Genomic DNA, 21,674 nt, shown 5'->3' on the forward strand with positions numbered 1-21,674 from the left:
AGCTCCTCATAAGCCACACATTTCTGTAGTCAGTGCTAAGCGGTACTGGAGGTGCTGTAAAGAGCGGTGCCACTGGGCTGTGGATGACTGGAAACGAGTCATTTGGGGAGATAAATCACTCTGTACCCTTGCTGAATCATGCAGTACCCTCTCACAATCTGATGGGAGACCTTGGGTTGGCAAATGCATGGAGAACATTACGTTCTGTCAAGCGTAGTGCCAACAGTGAAGCACAGAGTAGATGGTGTCATTGTTTGGGGATGTTTTTTTATGATTACAGGGTGGGTCCCTTATTACAATTAAGAAAACACTACAATGGAGAAGGATATGAACATATTTTGGAGCATTATACTGCATACAGTAAAGGAATAGTTTGGAGATGGCAACTGTTTGCATATGGATGACAAAGCACCCTGTCAGAAAGCAACATCTGTGAGCCATAGGTTTGTGTGCAACAACATTCCTAAAATGGACTGGCCTGTCCAGAGTCTGACTGAACCCAATGGAAAACTTTTGGGACGAGTTACATCAGTTTTGCTAGAGACCCCAACATCCAACTTTATGACCCTCTTTGGATTTGGCCCTTGAGGAAGAATGGGTTCCTAGTCCTCCGCAGACATTTGGACACCTCACTGATAGTTCCCCAGTGAGTTCTGGCTGTCGTAAAGGAGAAGGGTGGATACCATGTTAATGTCCATTAATAGGGGTCCAGATACTTTTGATCACATAGCGGGTGAATCAGAACAGAGTGTTGAGTGTAAGTTTGTTTACAAAGTACAGATGTACTTGAAATTACAAATCATGTACAGGACATACAGTGAGAAATAATATTTGGGAGACAGCTGTTTAGGAAGGTAGTATAGTATGTAAAACTTTCATACCTTGGGAGAATGGTTCTCCTTGACTTAGTAATTCCTGGAAATCGCTCTCCGGGTTTGTGGTTCCAACCACCTTCACTCTACCGTGAGCTAAAAACCCACTTGGCTTCGCTGCTTGTGAACTGCTCATAGCAGATGTTCCAGGCTGGTCAAAATCCTTTGGTTTCTCAGATTCTGTGCCATTTGTAACTGCTCTGTTGAAACATTTTTTCATGAATTCATAAATCACTATGAGTTTAAAAAAACATGTAGCATTTAAATTAACGAACAAACAATTTAATTCTTCACATACGTTCTTGTAACATATGGAAAGGAGAAGAAGGAAGGATACCAATACTGTAGTGATCACCACCTTATTTTAAGTATCTAGGTGTCATCATTATTCCATAAAGGCTTAGACACTGGCCACTGGAAATTGTGGCACTTCAAGCAACTGAGATTTTCAAAACTGGGTGCCTCTTTTTTCAGAGGTATGTTGCAGCATGGACTTATTGTTAAGTCAAACAGTCGAGACACTATTTGGGAATAATCTGACAAACAAACCAGGAAAAATGAAAGTTGTTTGAGCTGATCTTCATGAATGATTAATCTTATGTGATAAACCATGATACAAATACATTTCTCTAGCTTTCATGAACACACTTTTACCATCCAGCCATGTAAACACATCTCACTTCACCAAAAATTGTACATATCAAATTTTACATGGAACACAGAAAATTTTCTGTAAACTTTCCAGCACTAGCAGTCTTGGGGTAAGGAACGTGGTGGAAAAAGGTTTTTCCATGGTTGAAGATTATTTTAGACTTTAATTCTATATTTTGCAACAGAATATGTATTTATTATTATTAACATGATCCATTAAGCAGGATAATACTTCAAGGTTTAGTTTACTTAATTACAACCTTTATTACAGATACAAAACAGGTATTGTAAATATTCTGTAGTGACCTCTTACTTTATTTACTGCCTTAAAATTAGCACAGAGCTTGTTTTGCAAATGGTGATTGAAATTCATGCATGTGAAACTTCTATTGCTTCCACACAATTTATAGAAATCTTTCAAAAATGAGTAGTACAAGTTCACTCTTGCCAGTTGACCAGTTACTGTCTTCATTATTACACTTTTCAGTAGCATGTTTCTCTGCCTGTCCATGCTGCTACATTCCAGTAACACATGGTCCACAGTTTTGTTATCCTCAGTGAACTAACACAGGGTGTCGTCTGTTAGTCTGAATTGATGGTAGCAGGCCTTTACTTAAACTGCTTAATTTACTAAAATTCTTGCAATCAAATTAACTTGATGTCCCCAGCATTGAACATTGTTTAAAAGACCTCCTATTGCTGTTTACAAAGGGTCAACACACATTCATGGTGTCAGTCATAATTGCTTTCTCATTATCATATTGCACAAACACAGTGCATAGGAATTAGGAGAGACTTGTAATTTGATCACTAGTGTGGTGCACCTTTAATATATATTCTTTGATGACTCCTTTTGCAGTCTGCTGTCTTTCTTTCACCCTGTGTGTGCTTTAACCCACGTAAAGCCTACAATCCACTTCTTTTGCAAAAGTCTAGGCATTTTCTTGTCTCTTTAATTAGATTATTTTAATGGTTTAGATTTCTCAAGATCTATTTTTTGCTATCAGTCTGTATTACTGCCATTTTTTTAAGCCATCTAATGCGTTACACTTTTCGAGAGCCTTTAAAATAGGAAAGTGCTCTACTAAGAACAATGATGTACAGACTCTCTATCGAGACAAACATCAACCATTAAACTAAAACTGTGGTGTGATCCAGAATGGAAATATGGTACAAAAGTTCATCTGTGTAGTGATTAACATCACAGCTACTGATGCAGAGGCACTATGTTCAATTCCCAGAAACATCTCATTTTTTTCTGTAGTGTGAAGGTCTCAAATGACATCCAGTGAGGCCAAACGAGAAATTTCGATCGGATAAGCAGCAAAATAGATGCACAACTTGTGGTGGCGGCTTAACAACCTAAAAGCTAGCACTAAACTTGAATCAATACAACACAGCTAGAACAAATCTTCCACTTTACAGCAGAGTGTGCAGTCCTGTGAGACTTCCTGACAGTTTAAGACAGCACGCAAGGCCAGGACTCGAACCCTGTACCCTCGCAAGGTGTGTGACGGTGATCCACATGTCAGCCTGAATATTTTGTATTTATTCCAATTACAGACAACTATATTTGACATCTAGTTATTAATTTCAGTATGCAATGACCATCTCCAGATCTGAGGACAATTTTTTGATTACATCACACCAAACAAACTTTGCCATTATTATGTAAAATTATAAGTACCAAATAAACTATTCTAACAGACATGTTGACTCTATAGAGTCATAATGACGAAGCTTGTTTGGTTGCGCGTTTTAACTGTATCATATTTACATACATTGGCTCAATGTGATGGAAAAATTGCTTGTACTTGGGTCAGCAGATGGTCACCATAGACCGAAGTTAATAACTTGATGTAAAATAATGTGATCCTTATCTGGAATAGATACAAAATAACTGTTCCTGGATCAATGTGGATTTTTGCAAAAATTAACTCAACTAGTAAAAGCACCACAGATGCTTTCTCTGAGCTGCTTCAGTGTTCTTGGCTCTAGAGGTACATAAACAAGGTCCCCCAAAGAAAAACAGCACAAGGCGTTAGGTCATGTGACCTGGCCAATCAAAGGAACAGAGCCACATTACCTTCACCTCTGAGCCCAATCTAGCAATGTGGATGTTCATTGTTTAGGTAGCGATGAACATCGACGCTCCAATGAGGGGTGCCCTGTCTTGTCGCAAAGTGAAATTTTTGGAATGATCAGTCTGTTGCGGAAACAACCAGAACTACAACATATCCAGATATGAGGTACCTGTCCAGTCTTCTCACAGAAGGAAAATGGACCACATAGATTCTATGTCTGTGGCACCGTACAGAAAATATTAACCTTCAGTGAATCCCATTCATGTGTCACTGTTTCATAAGGATTTTCGGTGCCCCATACTCTCACATTTTGACAATTAATCGTACTAGATAAATTGAAAGTTTCTTCGTCGCTGAAGATTAGCTCGGAAGCAAAATGTTTGTCCTTGAGTGGTTTCTGCATTATGACGCAAAATTGAAGTTGCCAGCCATAATCTTCCAGTTTTAATTGTAGCCTGACCTGCAAATGTCATGGTGGCTTGCATGGACTGTTAATTTTTTTGGACTACATACGAAACTTTCCCTCACTTTCTCACGGTCACATCTGGCATACACAGTTTACCAGTACTTTTCTGTTTATGGAGACAACCAGTGTGTCTAAACTGTCTATATCAATGCAAAATGCTCTTTTTCATAATTCCTCCTGAATGCGCAATGCACTGTTGCACTAGATAAACATCTTGCATATTTCGACACACAAAAACAATTTTCTCACTATGTCACCATTTTGTCAAAGCACCATGCTTGTTAATGCTCACTGGTGGTCAAACTGCAAACTCAGTGAATTTATGGTTCTATTCATGCATCAATTATATTCGTAAAAGCACTACTTTAGAAAATACAGAACTCTGAAAGCCCTGTACTGTAACTAATAAAAGACTGACCATCATTTAAGAGAGAAACCATCAGAATTTAAGAAAGGAAAAGGAACCAGGGAAGCAATTATGGCACTATGAATGATTTTAGAAAGAAGAATTGACACAAACAGGATATGTCTGCCTCATTCATTCACCTATAGAAGGCATTTAACAGAGTGGGTTGGATGACATAATAGAATAGCACTGGAGTAGACTGGAGAGAGAAGATGATTCTCAATCTCTACAAAAATCAAGAGTAGAGAAATTAAATGGAATGATCATATGGCATTTATTGGCCGGGATACCCCTTCGGGGTTTGGCCGCCGTATTGCAAATCTTTTTAGTTGACACCACTTCAGCGACTTGCATGTCAATGATGATGGAAATGATGGTGAAGGACGCACAACATCCAGTCCCCTGCCAGGAATCTAACCCAGGCCCCCTTGCATGGTAGGCAGTAACGCTACCCCTGCGCTACGGAGGCAGACAGAAATAGGTATCAATGGGATTAAGAAAGAGGCTAGAATATGAAAATGTGTCTCACATGGCTGTCCTCTCTCTCCATATTTACTTAATTTATGTTAAGAAAGGCCAATACAAACAATGAACAGCAGCAACAAAGGGGGGTTAATATTGATGGTACACAAACACACTGTATTCCATATGCTGATGAAACAGCAGTCTAAGCAGATTCTGAAAAAGACTAACTATATATTCTAGATCTACATCTACATCTACATGAGTACTCTGCAATTCACATTTAAGTGCTTGGCAGAGGGTTCATCGAACCACAATCATACTATCTCTCTACCATTCCACTCCCGAAGAGCGCACAGGAAAAACGAACACCTAAACCTTTCTGTTCGAGCTCTGATTTCTCTTATTTTATTTCGATGATCATTCCTACCTATGAAGGTTTGGCTTAACAAAATATTTTCGCATTCGGAAGAGAAAGTTGGCGACTGAAATTTCGTAAATAGATCTCGCTGCGACGAAAAACATCTTTTCTTTAATGACTTCCATCCCAATTCGCGTATCATATCTGCCACACTCCCCTATTACGTGATAATACAAAACGAGCTGCCCTTTTTTGCACCCTTAAGACGTCCTCCGTCAATCCCACCTGGTAAGGATCCCATACCGCGCAGCAATATTCTAACAGAGGGTGAACAAGTGTAGTGTAAGCTGTCTCTTTAGTGGACTTGTTGCATCTTCTAAGTGTCCTGCCAACGAAATGCAACCTTTGGCTCGCCTTCCCCACAACATTATCTATGTGGTCTTTCCAACTGAAGTTGTTTGTAATTTTAACACCCAGGTACTTAGTTGAATTGACAGCCTTGAGAATTGTACTATTTATCGAGTAATCGAATTCCAATGGATTTCTTTTGGAATTCATGTGGATCACCTCACACTTTTTGTTATTTAGTGTCAACTGCCACCTGCCACACCATACAGCAATCTTTTCTAAATCGCTTTGCAACTGATACTGGTCTTCGGATGACCTTACTAGATGGTAAATTACAGCATCATCTGCGAACAACCTAAGAAAACTGCTCAGATTTTCACCCAGGTGATTTATATAGATCAGGAACAGCAGAGGTCCCAGGATGCTTCCCTGGGGAACACCTGATATCACTTCACTTTTACTCGATGATTTGCGTCTATTACTACGAACTGTGACCTTCGTGACAGGAAATCACGAATCCAGTCGCACAACTGAGACGATACCCCATTAGACAAGTAAGTGTAAATGTTAAAATAGGAAATGCATTACTAATGCAAGTAGAAAAGTACAAAAACAGATGATAATAGAAGTATGACGGATATTAAAAGAACAACTGTCACAGCCAAACGAGCTATCAGAAGTAATTTGTTAGCAAACAGCAATCTTAATATACGAAAAAGAAAGACGTTCATAAAGATATTTAGTGGGAACATTTTAAATTATGGTTGTGAGGGCTCAAAAACTCAACATAAAAGCTTAACAGGAACATCTTACAATGGAAAGTCCTGGGCAAATAAGAAGAGAAAGAAGAAGAAGAATTAAGTTTAATAAAATATCGTACTTCCCCTTTCATTACTGAACTTTATAAACTATGCTGTAGATTCAGTAGACAGATGGTTAGAGCATAAAATCATATTTACTGAGCCAATCATATGCAATAAGGGAAGCTTATAGAGTTCAACATTTATCGTCGTTATTTCACTGATGTCATAACCACATCTACACTGATTTCATTCCACTACCTATCTTCAGTTAATTTTATGCCAATGAAATTAATTAAAGTGATGAAGTTTCACACAACATGTACTTATTTAGTGGAGTAAAAGTTTTCATTCTGCCCTCTGTGGACAAACTCTTAACCTCCTCAAGCCTACCTGGCAGCGTCACCAGCTCTCGACTTTTCTCACTCCATTTCTGTCATTCTACAGCTGCCCTACCTCATCTTCTCAATTAGGAAGTGCTCGTTCCAAATGATGGGAAACAAGGTGTCCATAAATTATATTTACAGCTTTAGATTTTAATAACTATTGGAGTGATATAAAAAGGTCCCTAGTTACAGATCTTAACTAAGTCCTTACTTCTCGAACGCTGTCATCTCAATGTTGTTTTTACCTTAATGAAGATTTACGACTGCCTTCTCATGTCTTCTTGATGCAGTGGACCTCTTATGCAGTGACACTAATTGTGTCATGGGACTTCATTTCTAGCTGCAGATTGTTGAAGGCTGTAAAAGAGCTCACATTTATGCTACCTCACTACAAAATGACGTATCTGCCTTTTTAGAGAACTCTTCTGTATTTCATTGTTCTCATACTTAACATTTACAATGCTTGGTGGCAAATCTCTCATTACTCAGAACAACGTATCTGAACTGAATCTCAGGGGGCAAAAGTCAGTATGACATTCCTCTTCAGCTTTCTATCAATTGTTTCCAAATGTTCACATTATCAGCAGAGTGCAAATGCCACTTTCAGAACAGGTAGAGACTGCTGACAGCATTCTGTCTTGCCAATGTCCTGTGCTCAAATGGTTCAAATGGCTCTGAGCACTATGGGACTTAACATCTGTGGTCATCAGTCCCCTAGAACTTAGAACTATTTAAACCTAACTAACCTAAGGACATCACACACATCCATGCCCGAGGCAGGATTCGAACCTGCGACCGTAGCAGTCGCGCAGTTCCGGACTGAGCGCCTAGAACTGCTAGACCACCGCGGCCGGCTGTCCTGTGCTCAGCTCCTCACATTGTTTCTGCACAGACTAAAATCGCAGCACACACAGTGCACATTCTCTGCTTGCTAACTACCTAAACAATGTTTTTACATGAACATCTTTCATATGATTGTGAGGAAGAGGTGGAAAAACCTGTTAAAACAATGCTGTTCAAGGTGTGATCAAAAAGCAACAGGAATTTCTTAATTAAAAAAAAAAAAAAAAAAATTAACATTTGGTACACATGTTGTCAATGAATGTCTGCATTTTCAGCTGTTTTGAATAGTTTCTTGTTGGCAGTTGAAAAGATTATACATGCTTTTGAATGACGTCAGCAAATTTTTACTTTTGAAAAAGATAGATCAAACAATTTGAATTAAATTTTGCTTGAAAACTTGAATCAAATCCAGCTCCGTATTTGAAATGTTGACTGTGGCTTTTGGCAAATCTATTAGGAGTAAGACAAGAGTTTACAAGTGGTATAAACATTTCAAAGAGGGTCGAGAGGTTGGTGATGATGTTGGCATGTTCTTTGGCTCATGCCAAAAAATCTTTTCGGATGTTTTTGGCATGAAACATTTAACAGCAATGTATGTTCCGAAACTGTTGAATTTTGACCAAAAATGACATCGCATGGACATTGCACAGGATTGCTGACTGAAGTCAACAATGATCCAGAACTTCTAAAGAATGTTATAACAGGTGGTGAAACATGGGTATTATGAGTATGATGTTGAAAGCAAGGCCAAATTGTCCCAATGTAAATTGCCTAAAGGGCAAAGATCGAAAAAAATGACAAGCTTGACCACATGTGAAGGTTCTTCTCACTGTTTTCTTCAATTACAGTGGGACAGTGCATCATGAGTTCCTGCCTTATGGTCATATAGTCTATAAGGAATACGACTAGGAAGTTATGCGCCTGTTTGTGTGAAGCAATCAGAAGAAAACTACCACAATTGTGCCAAAACCAATCGTGAAATTTGCATCACGATAATGCTCCTGCTCACGCCTCAATGATTGTTCACGATCTTTCAGCAAAAAAATCTGTTATATTGCCTCAGCCACCGCATTTGCCGGACATAGCCCCTGCAACTTCTTTCTATTCCTGAGGTTGAAGTGAACCATGAAAGGGCACTGTTTTACCATCACTGATGAAATAAAAACAGGATCACTGAAGAAACTGAACACCACAATGAGAAGTGAGTTCCGGAAGTGCTTCCAAGATTGGAGAAAGTGCAGCCACAGTGTATTTAATCAGAGAGAGATTACTTTGAAGGAGAAAAAGTTGATGTTGATGATGATGAATAAATAAAGATTCATTAAGAAAAACAAAAATTTCCATAATAACAGCTGGTTTTCAACATGTGACAAGACAAATCAAAGCTTTTTTATGTGATTGCCACAGGAGAGAGCTCTGAGTGTCACCCGGTTCATAAAGATTTTTGTTATATGGCCTCACTGAGAAAATGAGCTTTCGGAATTCCTAAATTTTCTGAATGATACATGTTAATTCCAATATAAAGTCCTCTATGAAAAAAGAGAAAGAACATAAAATTTTATTTTCATGTAGAATTGCTCAGAAAACCCAACAGAACTTCAGAGCACAAAGTCTGCAGAAGCCCACTCAAACAGACAGAGACTTTCACAAAAACTACAATCCCAATACCAAGTACAAAAGAGGAGTGATTACAACACTGATGGACTAGGCTAAAATAATCTGTAACCCATAGTACTAGGAGGAGAACTACGTTAAGAAGATATGGCTATTCTGGCAAGGTGATAATGAGGGCACTGAATCTTGAAATATTTAGAGCATCTAGTGAAAAAGAACCAACTAAAGGGAAAGTTTTCATCCCATCTGTAACAACAGCTGCAGATCATGTCAGCAATGAATAAACGAGACACAGTATTGACACAATGTTTAAACGAACAGGAAGGCACTCGAATATTTGAACACTGTAAAGGACCTATGCCCACCGCTTGCCACAGCTGCAATATATAAAATCTCTTGCACATAGGAACTACTAAAAGAAGCATTAACACCTGTCTTACACAACACAAGAGCACCTGTCTTCTGGCAAACATACATAAACCAGCAGTAGCGGATCAAGCACTACGACAAGGGAAACAACAAATTTCTTTCTCCACTCCAATACTATGATTTCATCAAGAACTGATCAAAAGAAGTCAAAAGGACAAAACCAACTTTAATGGAAAAGGAGAAGGATTGAAATTAGACAAGCTGTAGGCTTTATAACTACACAAAGCAAATAGTGCCAACTTTTCCCCAATGTAAGATCCACAGATGTGACACCATGATCTTAAGTAGTGATCTGATGATGTCATATACCAACAGTTGCGACAATACGCATAAGCAGTTCAGCTTGTCAAACTTGTTTAAGTATGAACCTGGTATCTGAGTCTTTACATCTCTACGATGTCTCGAACATTAGGAGGTGAAACATTAGGCACAGAAATATTCCACAGACCATGGCTTAATGCCCAGAAGCTGTGAAAGCTTGCATTGTTTGATCATAGAGACACTGGAGGAAGAGGAGGAGGAGGAGGAGGAGGAGGAGGAGGAGATTAGTGGTAACATCTGTGGTCTCTGGTATTGGGCTGTGTAGAAGTTGAAAGCCCAATGGAGCAAATGGACCTCAATGGACGTTAAGTGGACAGTGTCCCCACACCGCTGCACTCGCCTAGTGAGTGCACCACCATCTCGCCACATGAATACACTGGCCAATAGTGTCCCTCGTGACTAGCACAAATACTGCCAGACCTTGACCACTCAATCAGCCGTGTTCTTCACCTGATAGCATTTCTTACTGTCTCCGCCACACTACTGACTCCTCGTCGAAGATTTCGCTTTGGTACTGGTTTTCCTCTTTGGTCTCGATTTGGATTGTGGCTTGTATCTGACCTGTTGACAGTGTTGTGTCGAAAGTTCATTGCACTTTGTTGTTGCATACATTGCTATTGACTTGCTCTTGCTGTCGGGTCTGCCACTCTGTCAGGCTTTTGCTCGACTCCGGCATGAGTTTGAGTCCCATCCACAGGCAGTCTTACCACCTTACGCTGTCATCATTTCTCTCCTCTTTTTCTCAAGTGCACCAGTATCTGGCTACTCGCAGATATAGCAACGTCGACAATGAGGTCATTAGTGACGGAGCACAAGCCCAGATTAGGGAAGGATGGAGAAGGAAATCAGCTGTGCCATTTCACAGGAACCTTCTCAGCATTTGTCTTAACAGATTTGGGAAACGATAGAAAACCTAATTCTGGATGACTGCATTTGAACCATCACTCTCCCGGATATATGAGGATCATTGTGTCCCCATATTGCACTAGAAATGCAAAGAGACAGTCCTAAATTCAATGTGTGGTGCAGACTTACGTACAGCTGAATCACTGGTCCATTCTGTTTCAGTCAGCCTACTGTTAACAGTATTTACCTGAACTTGCTATGAGACTTTGCTGCATCACAACTGAAACATGTGCAACCTGACATCATATTCCAGTAATATGGGGCACTGGATGCACAAAAATTTCTGGGGGCAAAGTTTCTGGATGGTGAACTAGATGAGACAGTCTGACTCTGTGGCCACCAAGATTACCTGATCTCTCACCACTACACTTCCACCTATGAGGTTTGTAAAAGCATCATTTGTACTGACATGTTGCCATGGAGGTACTGGAGCAGAGACAGAATACCGACTGGGTGTTGTCCGTGTCAATGAAGGTGCACACAGTGGCATGTATGACGGTAGAAACAAAACTTTACGAGTTAGTCTGTTATGTGTTGAAAACCAGTCATTATTTTATAGCATATTTGTAAGTTATTATAATCTAAAACTGTAACGATAATTTATGGACACCATGTATGTTTCCAGATGTTTCCACACCAAGTCTGATCTTTTGGTACACAAATGATTTTCTGGCCTTGTCCTCTAATTCCTCACTGTGTGTTTGTTCAGTACTGAAAGGACTCATACTAAAGACATAATTTAATTGCCTAAGGTCTTTACTGGATGTGTGCTGTTCTGAAACAGAAGAAGACGGCTTGATCTAATCTGTGACTGAAATCTGGCCAGTGAACCTTCCAATAATCCTGTGAGGATCAGTGAGAAATGTGTAAGAGAGATATGAAGTATTTAATCTCAATGTGCTGCTCTACATATACGAAACAGTGAAGTACAGGGCGTTTCGAAAAGCACTTTACAACTTTAAAAATTCATATAAATTTATTGAAAGAAGATACAGTGCTGGGTTTAATGTTATTTTGTAGGGAAACATGTCAAGTTTTTTTAACTTGAACTAAAGATGTTGTATGTGGCTTCCGTGGGTTATCCTGCACACATCCCATCAGAAGTAAATTTCTTCCCAAACTCACCGTAGCATTGCAGGTGCAGCTTGATCAGTGGGGGCATAAATTCTTGCTCTGAGTTCAGGCCTAGAAGCCATCACAGGAGGTACAAACTTGATATCCTTGATGAATCCCCATAAAAAAATAGGATGGTGTCAGATTTTGGGAATGTGGGGGCCACGCAATTGGCGCATCACTGCCAATCCATTGACCTGGACAGCGGTGACAGAAAATCCCGGACATCAGCCAGGTAGTGGGGTGGTGCACCATCTTGCATGAAATAAACATTTCGTTCTTGGTCATCCTCATCGATCTGCAGTATCAAAAATTGTTGTAATATATCCAGTTACACAGTCCCATTGATGATTCTTTCATGGATAGAAAGGGACTGTACACTTTGTTCTTGCTCAATGCACAAAAACATACAGTTTAGGACTATCATGAACATGTTGCAATGTTTGATGCAGATTTTCACTGCCCCAAATCCTGCAGTTACGTGTGTTAACCTTGCTACTTAAGTGAAAAGTCGACTCGCTGAAAAAATAATTTTGTCCAAGAAATGTTCATCCTCATGTAATCAATTTAACATATCAGCACAGAAGTTCTTGGGAGCAATTTAATCAGTGTCTTTTAATGCTTTTACAATCATCAATCTGTACAGTTTCAGATGCAAACGGTTTTTCAACATGCACCAAACAGTTGTATGTGGGATTTCAATTTGCGAGATGCACACTGGGTTGATTTCGAAGGGCTGCTTACAAAACGTTGTCTCACTCGTTCGATGATGATGTCAGATGTGCTTCGACGACCTGATGATTTCTCATGTCTCACCAAGCATCCTGTTTCTACAAAAAATTTATGCTACTCCTGTTTCTACAACAAATTTATGCTACTCACAAATTTTAGGCCTACTAGGAGGATATTTAGCGTACTTGGTATGGAAATTATGCTGAACTGTTGTTGCCGACTTCGATTCTTCAAACCATAACACACAGCTAGCACACTCAGGTCGCATGAAGGCAGCTTCTTTAACGCAACTGCTGCTAGTGCTCCTTATGGTATGATTTGGCACTAGCAAACTATGTGAGACAAAATTTGATGTATTTCCCTACAAATTGACACTGCAATCACCTCTGTATGTACTATGAATAAATTTATATGAATTTTCAAAGCTGTAAAGTTCTTTTTGAAACACCCTGTACATCCTTCAACATTTATGTTACTCAAAAATAATTCAAGGAGATACACCACAAAGCTTGCGGGAAGTTACATGGCAATAGCAAAGAAATATCATTCCAGAAGAAGAAGATACACATAGAGATGTGAAAAATAATAGTAATGGAACTGTTTAAAGGCATATGCAACTTAAACAATTCTAAAACAGAGCTTCAAATCTCTCTCTGGTGGGTGCACACACGCACACACACGCACACACACACACACACACACACACACACACACAACTATTTAAGAAGTAATTACTGTTAACAGGATAATAAAATCCTGATAATACATCAGTACCAAGCCATGAAAACACTTTTCATCATTCATTATTCTTTCCAAACTAGTTTTTCCCTTTTATAATATTGCTAAAAATAATACTCTACCAAAAGATCAACACACACATTTCCAGGTATAAGCTCCGTGCATTCACTATACCACGCCAAAGTGATTGAAATAAGTTTCACTGGGCAACAACCATTTTGCATCTGGTATGTGATACATCACCATCATCATCATCATGTGATACATTAATTTCCATGTAAGGCTATTTATGGTTGTCGATTCTAAATGCACTCTTAGAAATGTGGTATCACATAACTTTTCTGAGATATTCAAAATTATGTATTATTTTCTTTACATTTCCAGTAAATTTTGCTATTTTTTATAATCAAAATATAAAAAGTGTCACTATGGAGTTGCTTTTTTGTGTTACATAATGTCAGTTTTAAAAACAGTCACTAGACAGCAGATGAGTTTTTTCTTGGCTGATTCTTTGCCAGAATGTTTTGAAGTGGCAATCTCAATTTGTAGTGAAAGGATTGTAATGGCAATAAACTTCTATCAGTAACTTTGGCTAATTCAATGGATAATATGGATACACTTGAAATTGTAATACTGCAGCTACATGTAACCAATTATAAAGATCACGATTTACAATTCTGTTGAGAGTTTGTGGGCTTTAAGGCACACGAGACATCAAAAACAAGTACACTGTCACGTAAAGGTCTATGAGACAAACATATACAGCAGGAAAGGAAAATTTTAAGAACAAACCATTAGTTGTGCCAAGTCAAACTGCCTCCACTTCATATTAAATTAGACATGTTGAAGAACTTAGCAAAGGCTCTTGATAAACAATGTCAGACCTTCAATAATTTGAAAGAAGTTTTTCCTAGCATCACTGGGGCCAAGGTGGAAGAAGACGTGTTTATCAGGCCACAAACCAGAAAATTTTTCATTGATGAGACCTTTGATGCTAAACTTAAGAATGCTGAGTTACTTGCTTGGATGTCCTCTAAAAGACAAAGTCCATGGACAACAGAAGAAATGAGAATTATGTTTCTTTAGAGTCCGAACTGTTGGACAACTAGCAAAAATCAGGTGTAGACTATCACTAAAAATATACTTTGTACTTCGTTTTTTTCCTAGAAAACTTGGGTGCTTTTAGTGATGAATCCTTCCACTAAGACATTCCTACTAGCAAATGTCACTGTCAAGGATGCTGGAACCCTCCAATAACAACTGTTGCTTTGACATACGAGACATTTTACAATACAAAAGCATTCCTATCCAATTTCTTCAAATAAACAGATGTTCAACTTTGTTTTCATGCTACAAGGGGCTTTTTTTTAATAATATGATGATTGTTTCGGTGTTTTATGTAAAGGTTTCAATAATTTTTCGATTATGTATATTAAACTCTGATTTTATTAATGTTCACCACATATTGGAAGTAAAAAGGACATAATTTTATTATTTTGTCTCTCAGAAACTTAAAAATATGGAGAAAATATGACTGGAATTCTGAACTTGGCATCCAAAAATTAGGTAAATCCACCCACTTAAATATGCAGAATAAAAATTCAACAATGAAAGTAATCAATTTTTGACAATATAATGTAATTGGATGAGCCAATGGCTCCTTCTTGCAGTAGAAGGGTTGAAGGGGAAGGAAGAGGGGTGAACGGAAAGGAAACAGAGAGGTTTAGGAAAAGGGGTAGAGTTCAGAAAAGTCACCCAGAACACCGAGTCAGGGGAGACTTACCGGATGGCATGAGATGGAAAGTCTTTCCTTCTCATCCCATCCCATCTCTCCATTTCCTTTCCCTTCACTCCTCTTCCTTCCCCTTCAACCCTTCTGCTAGAAGAAGGAGCCACCTGCTCCGAAAGATTGCATAAGCAAAAACTTACTTTTTATATATTTATGTTCTCCTGCCACTGCTTGATGAGTAGATATTTTATCTATCCAATTACATTATATAGAACAAAAATTCAGTTTGTTACCAATGTTATAGATTAAGTAAACTAAAATAAAGGTAACTACAGGACATGCAATGCATTCAAAGCTGCACACGCTAATTAACACCAACAAAAGGTACAAAGAAAACAGTGCAAATGATAATAATAGCGCTCAAAGAACACTGCCTTATTCTATTGAATTAGATAGTTTCCAAAACAGATAGACATATTACCTGTCATTAATGCAAGTACTTCAAAACAGGTGGCATTTATCAAGCCGAGAGCAAGGACATTTTTATTTACACTTAGTTTCAACAACTGCCTAATATATACTCAACTGTTTCACGTCAGTAGAATCCTTTTCACGCTGCCGCCGCACTACTTCCTTCAAGTCGAATGTCCTTTTCATTTTCAGGATTATGTCATTAACATGCCCCGAATCGACAAAAGGGCTAGTAACAAATTCTCTTATTTCTTCCACCATAGGTGGTATTTTTTCTCCTGGGTGTAAGGCACGGTAGGAAATGCAACTGAACAATTTGTGATGAGTTATATTAGTTATCTCATTTGATTTAAATGCCTCAGTTCCATCTGGTAAAGCACCCCTGTGAATGATACAATTATAACATACATCACAAATGGGAATATATGACAAATAAATACATAAATAAACTGTAGTGAATTTTTTCAAGGAACTATCTAACCATCCTACATTTCTCTAGTGCCAACATCAGTAATCAGAAGAATAAATTGTATTAAGTCATGAAACTGTAAAGTTTTTGGGGCTGTATGAGATTAATTGATCCTGAATATAGCGTTGTCAGTGGTGGGAGGGAGACGGTATACCTTGTTCACTTCGGGACTGTTCCCCAACTCAACAGTAGTGGAATTGTGGACGAGAGAGTATTGCATGTTCATGTACAATACCTTTGTCCTAAATGCTGAGTCTCTCAATGCAGTATGGCTACATTAACTGCACAGCTCCAAACATCAATTTGACCCTATGATGGGTTACAGCTTCCACAACAGGGGGAAATATTTTTAAGAAGAAGCCACCAGACCATGATAAAAAACACAGGACATCTCAAAACATTGCCACAGTGTGAGATGCAATCTCAGAAGTCCAAGATGATCTGCATGTCTCAATGCACACTGTCTGCAAATGAGCAGTGAGTCTGTAGGGCGAAAGTGTTACATTTGGATTTAAAACAAGATGACTTATCTGTGTGTCCACATGTGATCTTTGAAGATGACTCAAATACAGTAGCATTATTGTATGAACAATGAGTCACATTTTCACTTGAATGGGTCAGTTAACAAACACAGCTATTATTTTTCATTCCTCGAACAGCCTTTCCTAATTCATGAGAGATGTCTTTGCTTCCCTAATGTGACTGTGTGTCATGCATTTGCTGCTGTCATTGTAATCTGATTTTTTCCCCTAGGCTGACAGAGTAGCAAGTGACAGGGAACTGTTGCATGTTTCATAAACATCCTGAATGTGTTCTTTCCACCCAAATTGTGGAGACAACAGATGAACATGAGGACTGCTTATTTTCAACAGGCTGGTACATCATCACACACTGTAAATGCACCTGTGGCAGTGTGAAGAAACACTTTTTATTTTTCATTTGGATGCTCTGCAATGGCCACTAAGATCACCAGACTTGTCTGCTTGTGTCTTTTTTTTCTTTCTATGACAAAAAGTCCCAAGGTTTAACACAGTCATAGGCTGACATTAAAGAAAAGGCAGGTTTGGTTGACCACCACCTGTTGGCCTGAGTTACAAGTAACTTTTTAAAACTATAGTCAAGACAATTGCTGTCACCTGAATGTTAGTTTTTGTAAGTGATCATGCAAATCAAATACAAGATGTTAATCACCGATTTTGTGCTAATTTGAAAACTGTCAGTTTCCGTAGGTCACCCTGTATTATTATATCATCATCTTCATTATTACCCACTTTCCACAAAAAAATTATCCATTGGCTTCACGGCATATTTTGCTGCAATTCGCTTTAAACACACAGCTAAAAAATTTATGCTTGCTTTACTGAGCAATGCTCTACAGACATTTCTGCACACTGTAATGACTAAATCTGACTTAGAACATATTTCACAGATTTGTACATATCACTTAATATGAAGTTTTCAGGCATTTACTCCTATTGCGTAAAATATAATGCAACCAAACTAGTAGTTCATTGTCATTAAGAACATGTATAACAAACAAACATATGCACTTTGAGGGGTATTCAGTAAGTAATGCAACACATTTTTATCCTCACCCAATTTTGGTTGAAAAAATGCGGAATTTGTTGTGGGGCATCATGGAATATTTCCACTTCAGCCCGTATAGTTTCATTAAGTTCCGATACGTGGTGGCAACACACGTAACCTTGAAAATGGCATCTATAATGAACGCATGTTCCACGCAGACAGATGTCACTGAGTTTTTTGTTTTTTGGCAGTAACCTACAGCATTACATATGTTCAAAGGTGCTTGCAGGATGTCTATGAAGACCTGGCAGAGAACAAAATCAAGGTGAGTTGTTGGGCAAAGCATCCGTCATAACTGCAACAATGTTGTGCAAACCTGTCCGATCTCTGGTGCACCAACTGGCCACGCACAGCTGAGCCTTCTGCAATATTTCAACACGAGGACACAGTCATTCGAGGTGACCAAGATCACATACGAACACCTCACTGCACAACTGGACACCTCTGTTGGTAGTGTTGACACACGAGAGGAACTCACAAAATTTCACTGGCCTGAGCTTCTTCATCCAACCTACAGCCCAGATCCCCCACCTTCCTGCTTTCATTTGTTTGGCCCAATGAGTGGTGTACTCCGCAGAAAGCAGTAAGTGGATAATTGGGAGGTTACTGATGCAGGAAGACACTGGCTCCAACACCAGCCAGGAGAGCAGTACCATGCATGCATACAGCCCTCCCAGTAAGGTGGCATAAGGCCGTCACATCGAACAGAGATTGTGTTGGAAAAATAGGGTTTTGTAGCCCAAAGAGTAGGGAATAATATGGTGCACTCGAATCTTTAATAAAACCAACCTGATTTCAGAAAAAAATGTGTTGTGTTACTTATTGAAAGCACCTTTTACTATGACAACACAGTCATAGATATATTATAGGATAAATGTTTCCTGGCTTTCTTGCCAAATCATATTTGTATGTAAACTCAAGCTTTTGGTGACTTCCTCGCTGAATTATGTCACAGAGATGTCATGAAGTACCAGAATTTTCATATGCTACCAGAGATTAAGTCCATGTCTAGAGTAACACAGATTATTTCTTTGTACGTCTCCAGCATCGAGCTGCACACGTCATCAACGCCACATTAAATACCCTGATTTTGACAAATCTGTTGCACTGAGCACAGCCTCAGTTTTATGTCTGATGAAATGAAAATCCTTATCCCACACACATTTGTAAAGTGAACCTGTTATCAGAGATGCTACTAAGAGCAGAACGTGAAGCAACAATGTTCCTTGGGGCAGTGACAATATCCTTGGTGGTGTGTGGATATAGGTACTTGATGCTGCAAGGATACAGAGAAGTAGGCTGACTTATCCACCACATAACACAGCCAGTATTGCTACCAACGTTCCTCCATCACAGATATCAACATAATCTCTGGAAACATGAACTTCTGTGACTCGTGACTTGTAACTCCATGCCACAACTGGGCCAACTAAATAAAGTTCCACAAGGTTTACAACTAGCTCCTGCTGATGATGACACAAGAAGTTTTTGAAAGCTTGAGTTAACATACAAATCTTACATGGCAATAAAAATGTGACACCTTCATCCAGTATCTACTACTAGTAAATGTGGTAGTTTTATTCTAGATTTTGTTCCGTATGACCTCCACCATTAACACAATGTCACATCATATGTCACTGCGTGAAACGGACAATAATTAAATGCACTGAATGAATGAATAGTGATGATAGGAATAGTCAGCCAGAATAACTCATTAATTTCAGCTAATAACACACACAGAATAAGCAACGAGACCACAATAGGATATTGTTAGGAACACGTATGGCACTGACATGCAGTGGTTTTGAAAAATCCAATTGAAGATCACAGTTATCGGATACCTTGTGGTATTAACAAGAGAAACAGTATATCCCAAATTAAATAAGACTTTATGTTGGTTCATTCATTCATAGTATTCTGTAGATTTCATGCAGAACAAAAATCTTCAGTGAATGTGAAACAAGACAAGACCAAGAATACAAAAGCAGAAGAGTAGACGGTCTTACAAAGTTAATCCATGTACTGCACTGACAATAAAATGTCACTCTAGCACTTAATACTATCTGTGCTTATGCCAGCTCTGTAAAACATAATAAATTAAATGGAAAGCCACTATTTTGAACCAATGTGTTTTTCACACATGTGAATTATTGTCTGAGGAGAAGCCTAATAATGAAGACAGAAAATTTGTTACACCATCCAGAGAACATATCAATTAACTATATAATACCCTATGAACTGAGATATTTAATTAGCAAGCAGATTTTAATCACCAACAACATACGAGATCATGTATTACAGTATCTTGCAAGAAGTGTTTATTTCCCGCCTGACATCTGATTTCTGGGACACTAGCTACAATCAAAAGCATATTCTTCTGCCTGAAGTATCTTCTCCTACTGGGGGAAAAACAATCAGATGCTGAAGCGACAGCTGTTTAGATTCTCTAATGGCTCCAGAAACCAAAATCTTTGAATATACTCATATAATTATCTTTACAAAAAACCAAAAACATCCAAACTGTTTGTTTGTAATCACTAAGGACTTCAAAATGTAGCACGTAGTTTTGGCAAAATCCACTTCTTTTTTCAAAAGTGACTGAAAAAAGAGTGGCGATTTGGGAGCTTCTTGGCCAGAATGTTTGCTTTTGCAAAAACTTCACCAGCTTTTTCTTCCTAAATAGCATTTACTTGTTTCCTTCCATGGATCTATTAAAGCTTTCAACAAATGATTGTTTATGTTGACAAGCAGCATCATTTTGACACTTCCGACTTAATATGTTTCTCACAGTGATTTTGACCTTTTGTGGGCATCCATAGAAATGCGACCCATACTTAACACTGCTGCAGGTAGAACCAACAAGCTATTTAACGTAAAGTAGAACTGAAAATAACTCTATTCACAAGTCAGGGGAATACTTTTGGCACAGCTGAAATACAGTAACAGGTTTTGTTTTCTAGTCACACTATAGTGCACAGAGTGTAGACAGTATAACCTGGCAGACTATTGCAGACATACACAAATAAGAATTTTGACCACCAGCTGGGTGAGGAACAATGTAGAGGAAAAAGCCCTGCCTCCCTCTCACAAAGTGGCCAGCCTACAACCATGTTCTGTTTTTCTGTGAAAGCTGAACTGACATAGGGACATAGGATTCGCTGATCCCTTCTGCTGTTTTGATGGTCACAACCTAACTTGGTGATGGACCAGGATTAGTTTCTTTATTCAGTCCAAAATAAGAAAACAAAACAGCATGCAATGTACAACACAAAGCATTCGGTAATGGTTACCGCCCAATTTCTTGCTGATGTTGGCAGTACCATAAGATAATTCAGGCCCAACCTCTACATCCCATGGCTAAATACTCCGTTGCGTTGCACAGTATGTATCTTATACGGAGCATTCAATTGCCCAGAATTCGTGTGTGTGTGTGTGTGTGTGTCTCTATTGTTGACGAAGGTGTTAATCACTGACAGCTTTAATTGTGAGAGTCTTTTTGTTGTGCCTACTGTGACTCAGCATCTACACTATACGGTGAGTAGCAACTTTCCTTCTCATAGCACTGTTACATTCTATCTTGGATTTTCCACTGTATGATTTGTACTTCATGGTTTTTCATTTTTGAGGCAGAATTTGCATGGAAATTGTGAATTTTTCAGCTCCCTAGGAATCACACAGGAATTATTTCATAGCGTCATCATCCCAAAATTGCAATGGACACTGAAGTGGTGTGAAATGGGCCATCTACACCTACATCTATACACCACGAGCCACGTTTTGGTGCATGGCAGAGGGAATTTAGTATAAACGAGGTGCTATCCAAAATTTTTGGGACTGGTGCTGCCATCTGTTGAAGACCTTACCTTTGGACTAATGGTTACCATCA

General features: G+C 38.7%; 1 protein-coding gene across 1 annotated transcript in view; it reads right to left on the minus strand.

Moving 5' to 3' along the window:
- Positions 1-21,674, minus strand: part of LOC124716926 (X-ray repair cross-complementing protein 5-like) — a 132,283-nt gene that overhangs the window by 25,761 nt on the left and 84,848 nt on the right. Inside the window, exons 9-10 of the mRNA XM_047243504.1 lie at positions 15,848-16,114; positions 882-1,072 (exon numbers count right to left, since the gene is read on the minus strand). Coding sequence (XP_047099460.1) covers positions 882-1,072; positions 15,848-16,114 — 458 coding nt within the window. The remainder of the gene's footprint in view (positions 1-881; positions 1,073-15,847; positions 16,115-21,674) is intronic.

The sequence above is a fragment of the Schistocerca piceifrons genome, chromosome 9 (genome assembly GCF_021461385.2).
Source record: "Schistocerca piceifrons isolate TAMUIC-IGC-003096 chromosome 9, iqSchPice1.1, whole genome shotgun sequence".
Lineage (NCBI taxonomy): Eukaryota > Metazoa > Arthropoda > Insecta > Orthoptera > Acrididae > Schistocerca > Schistocerca piceifrons.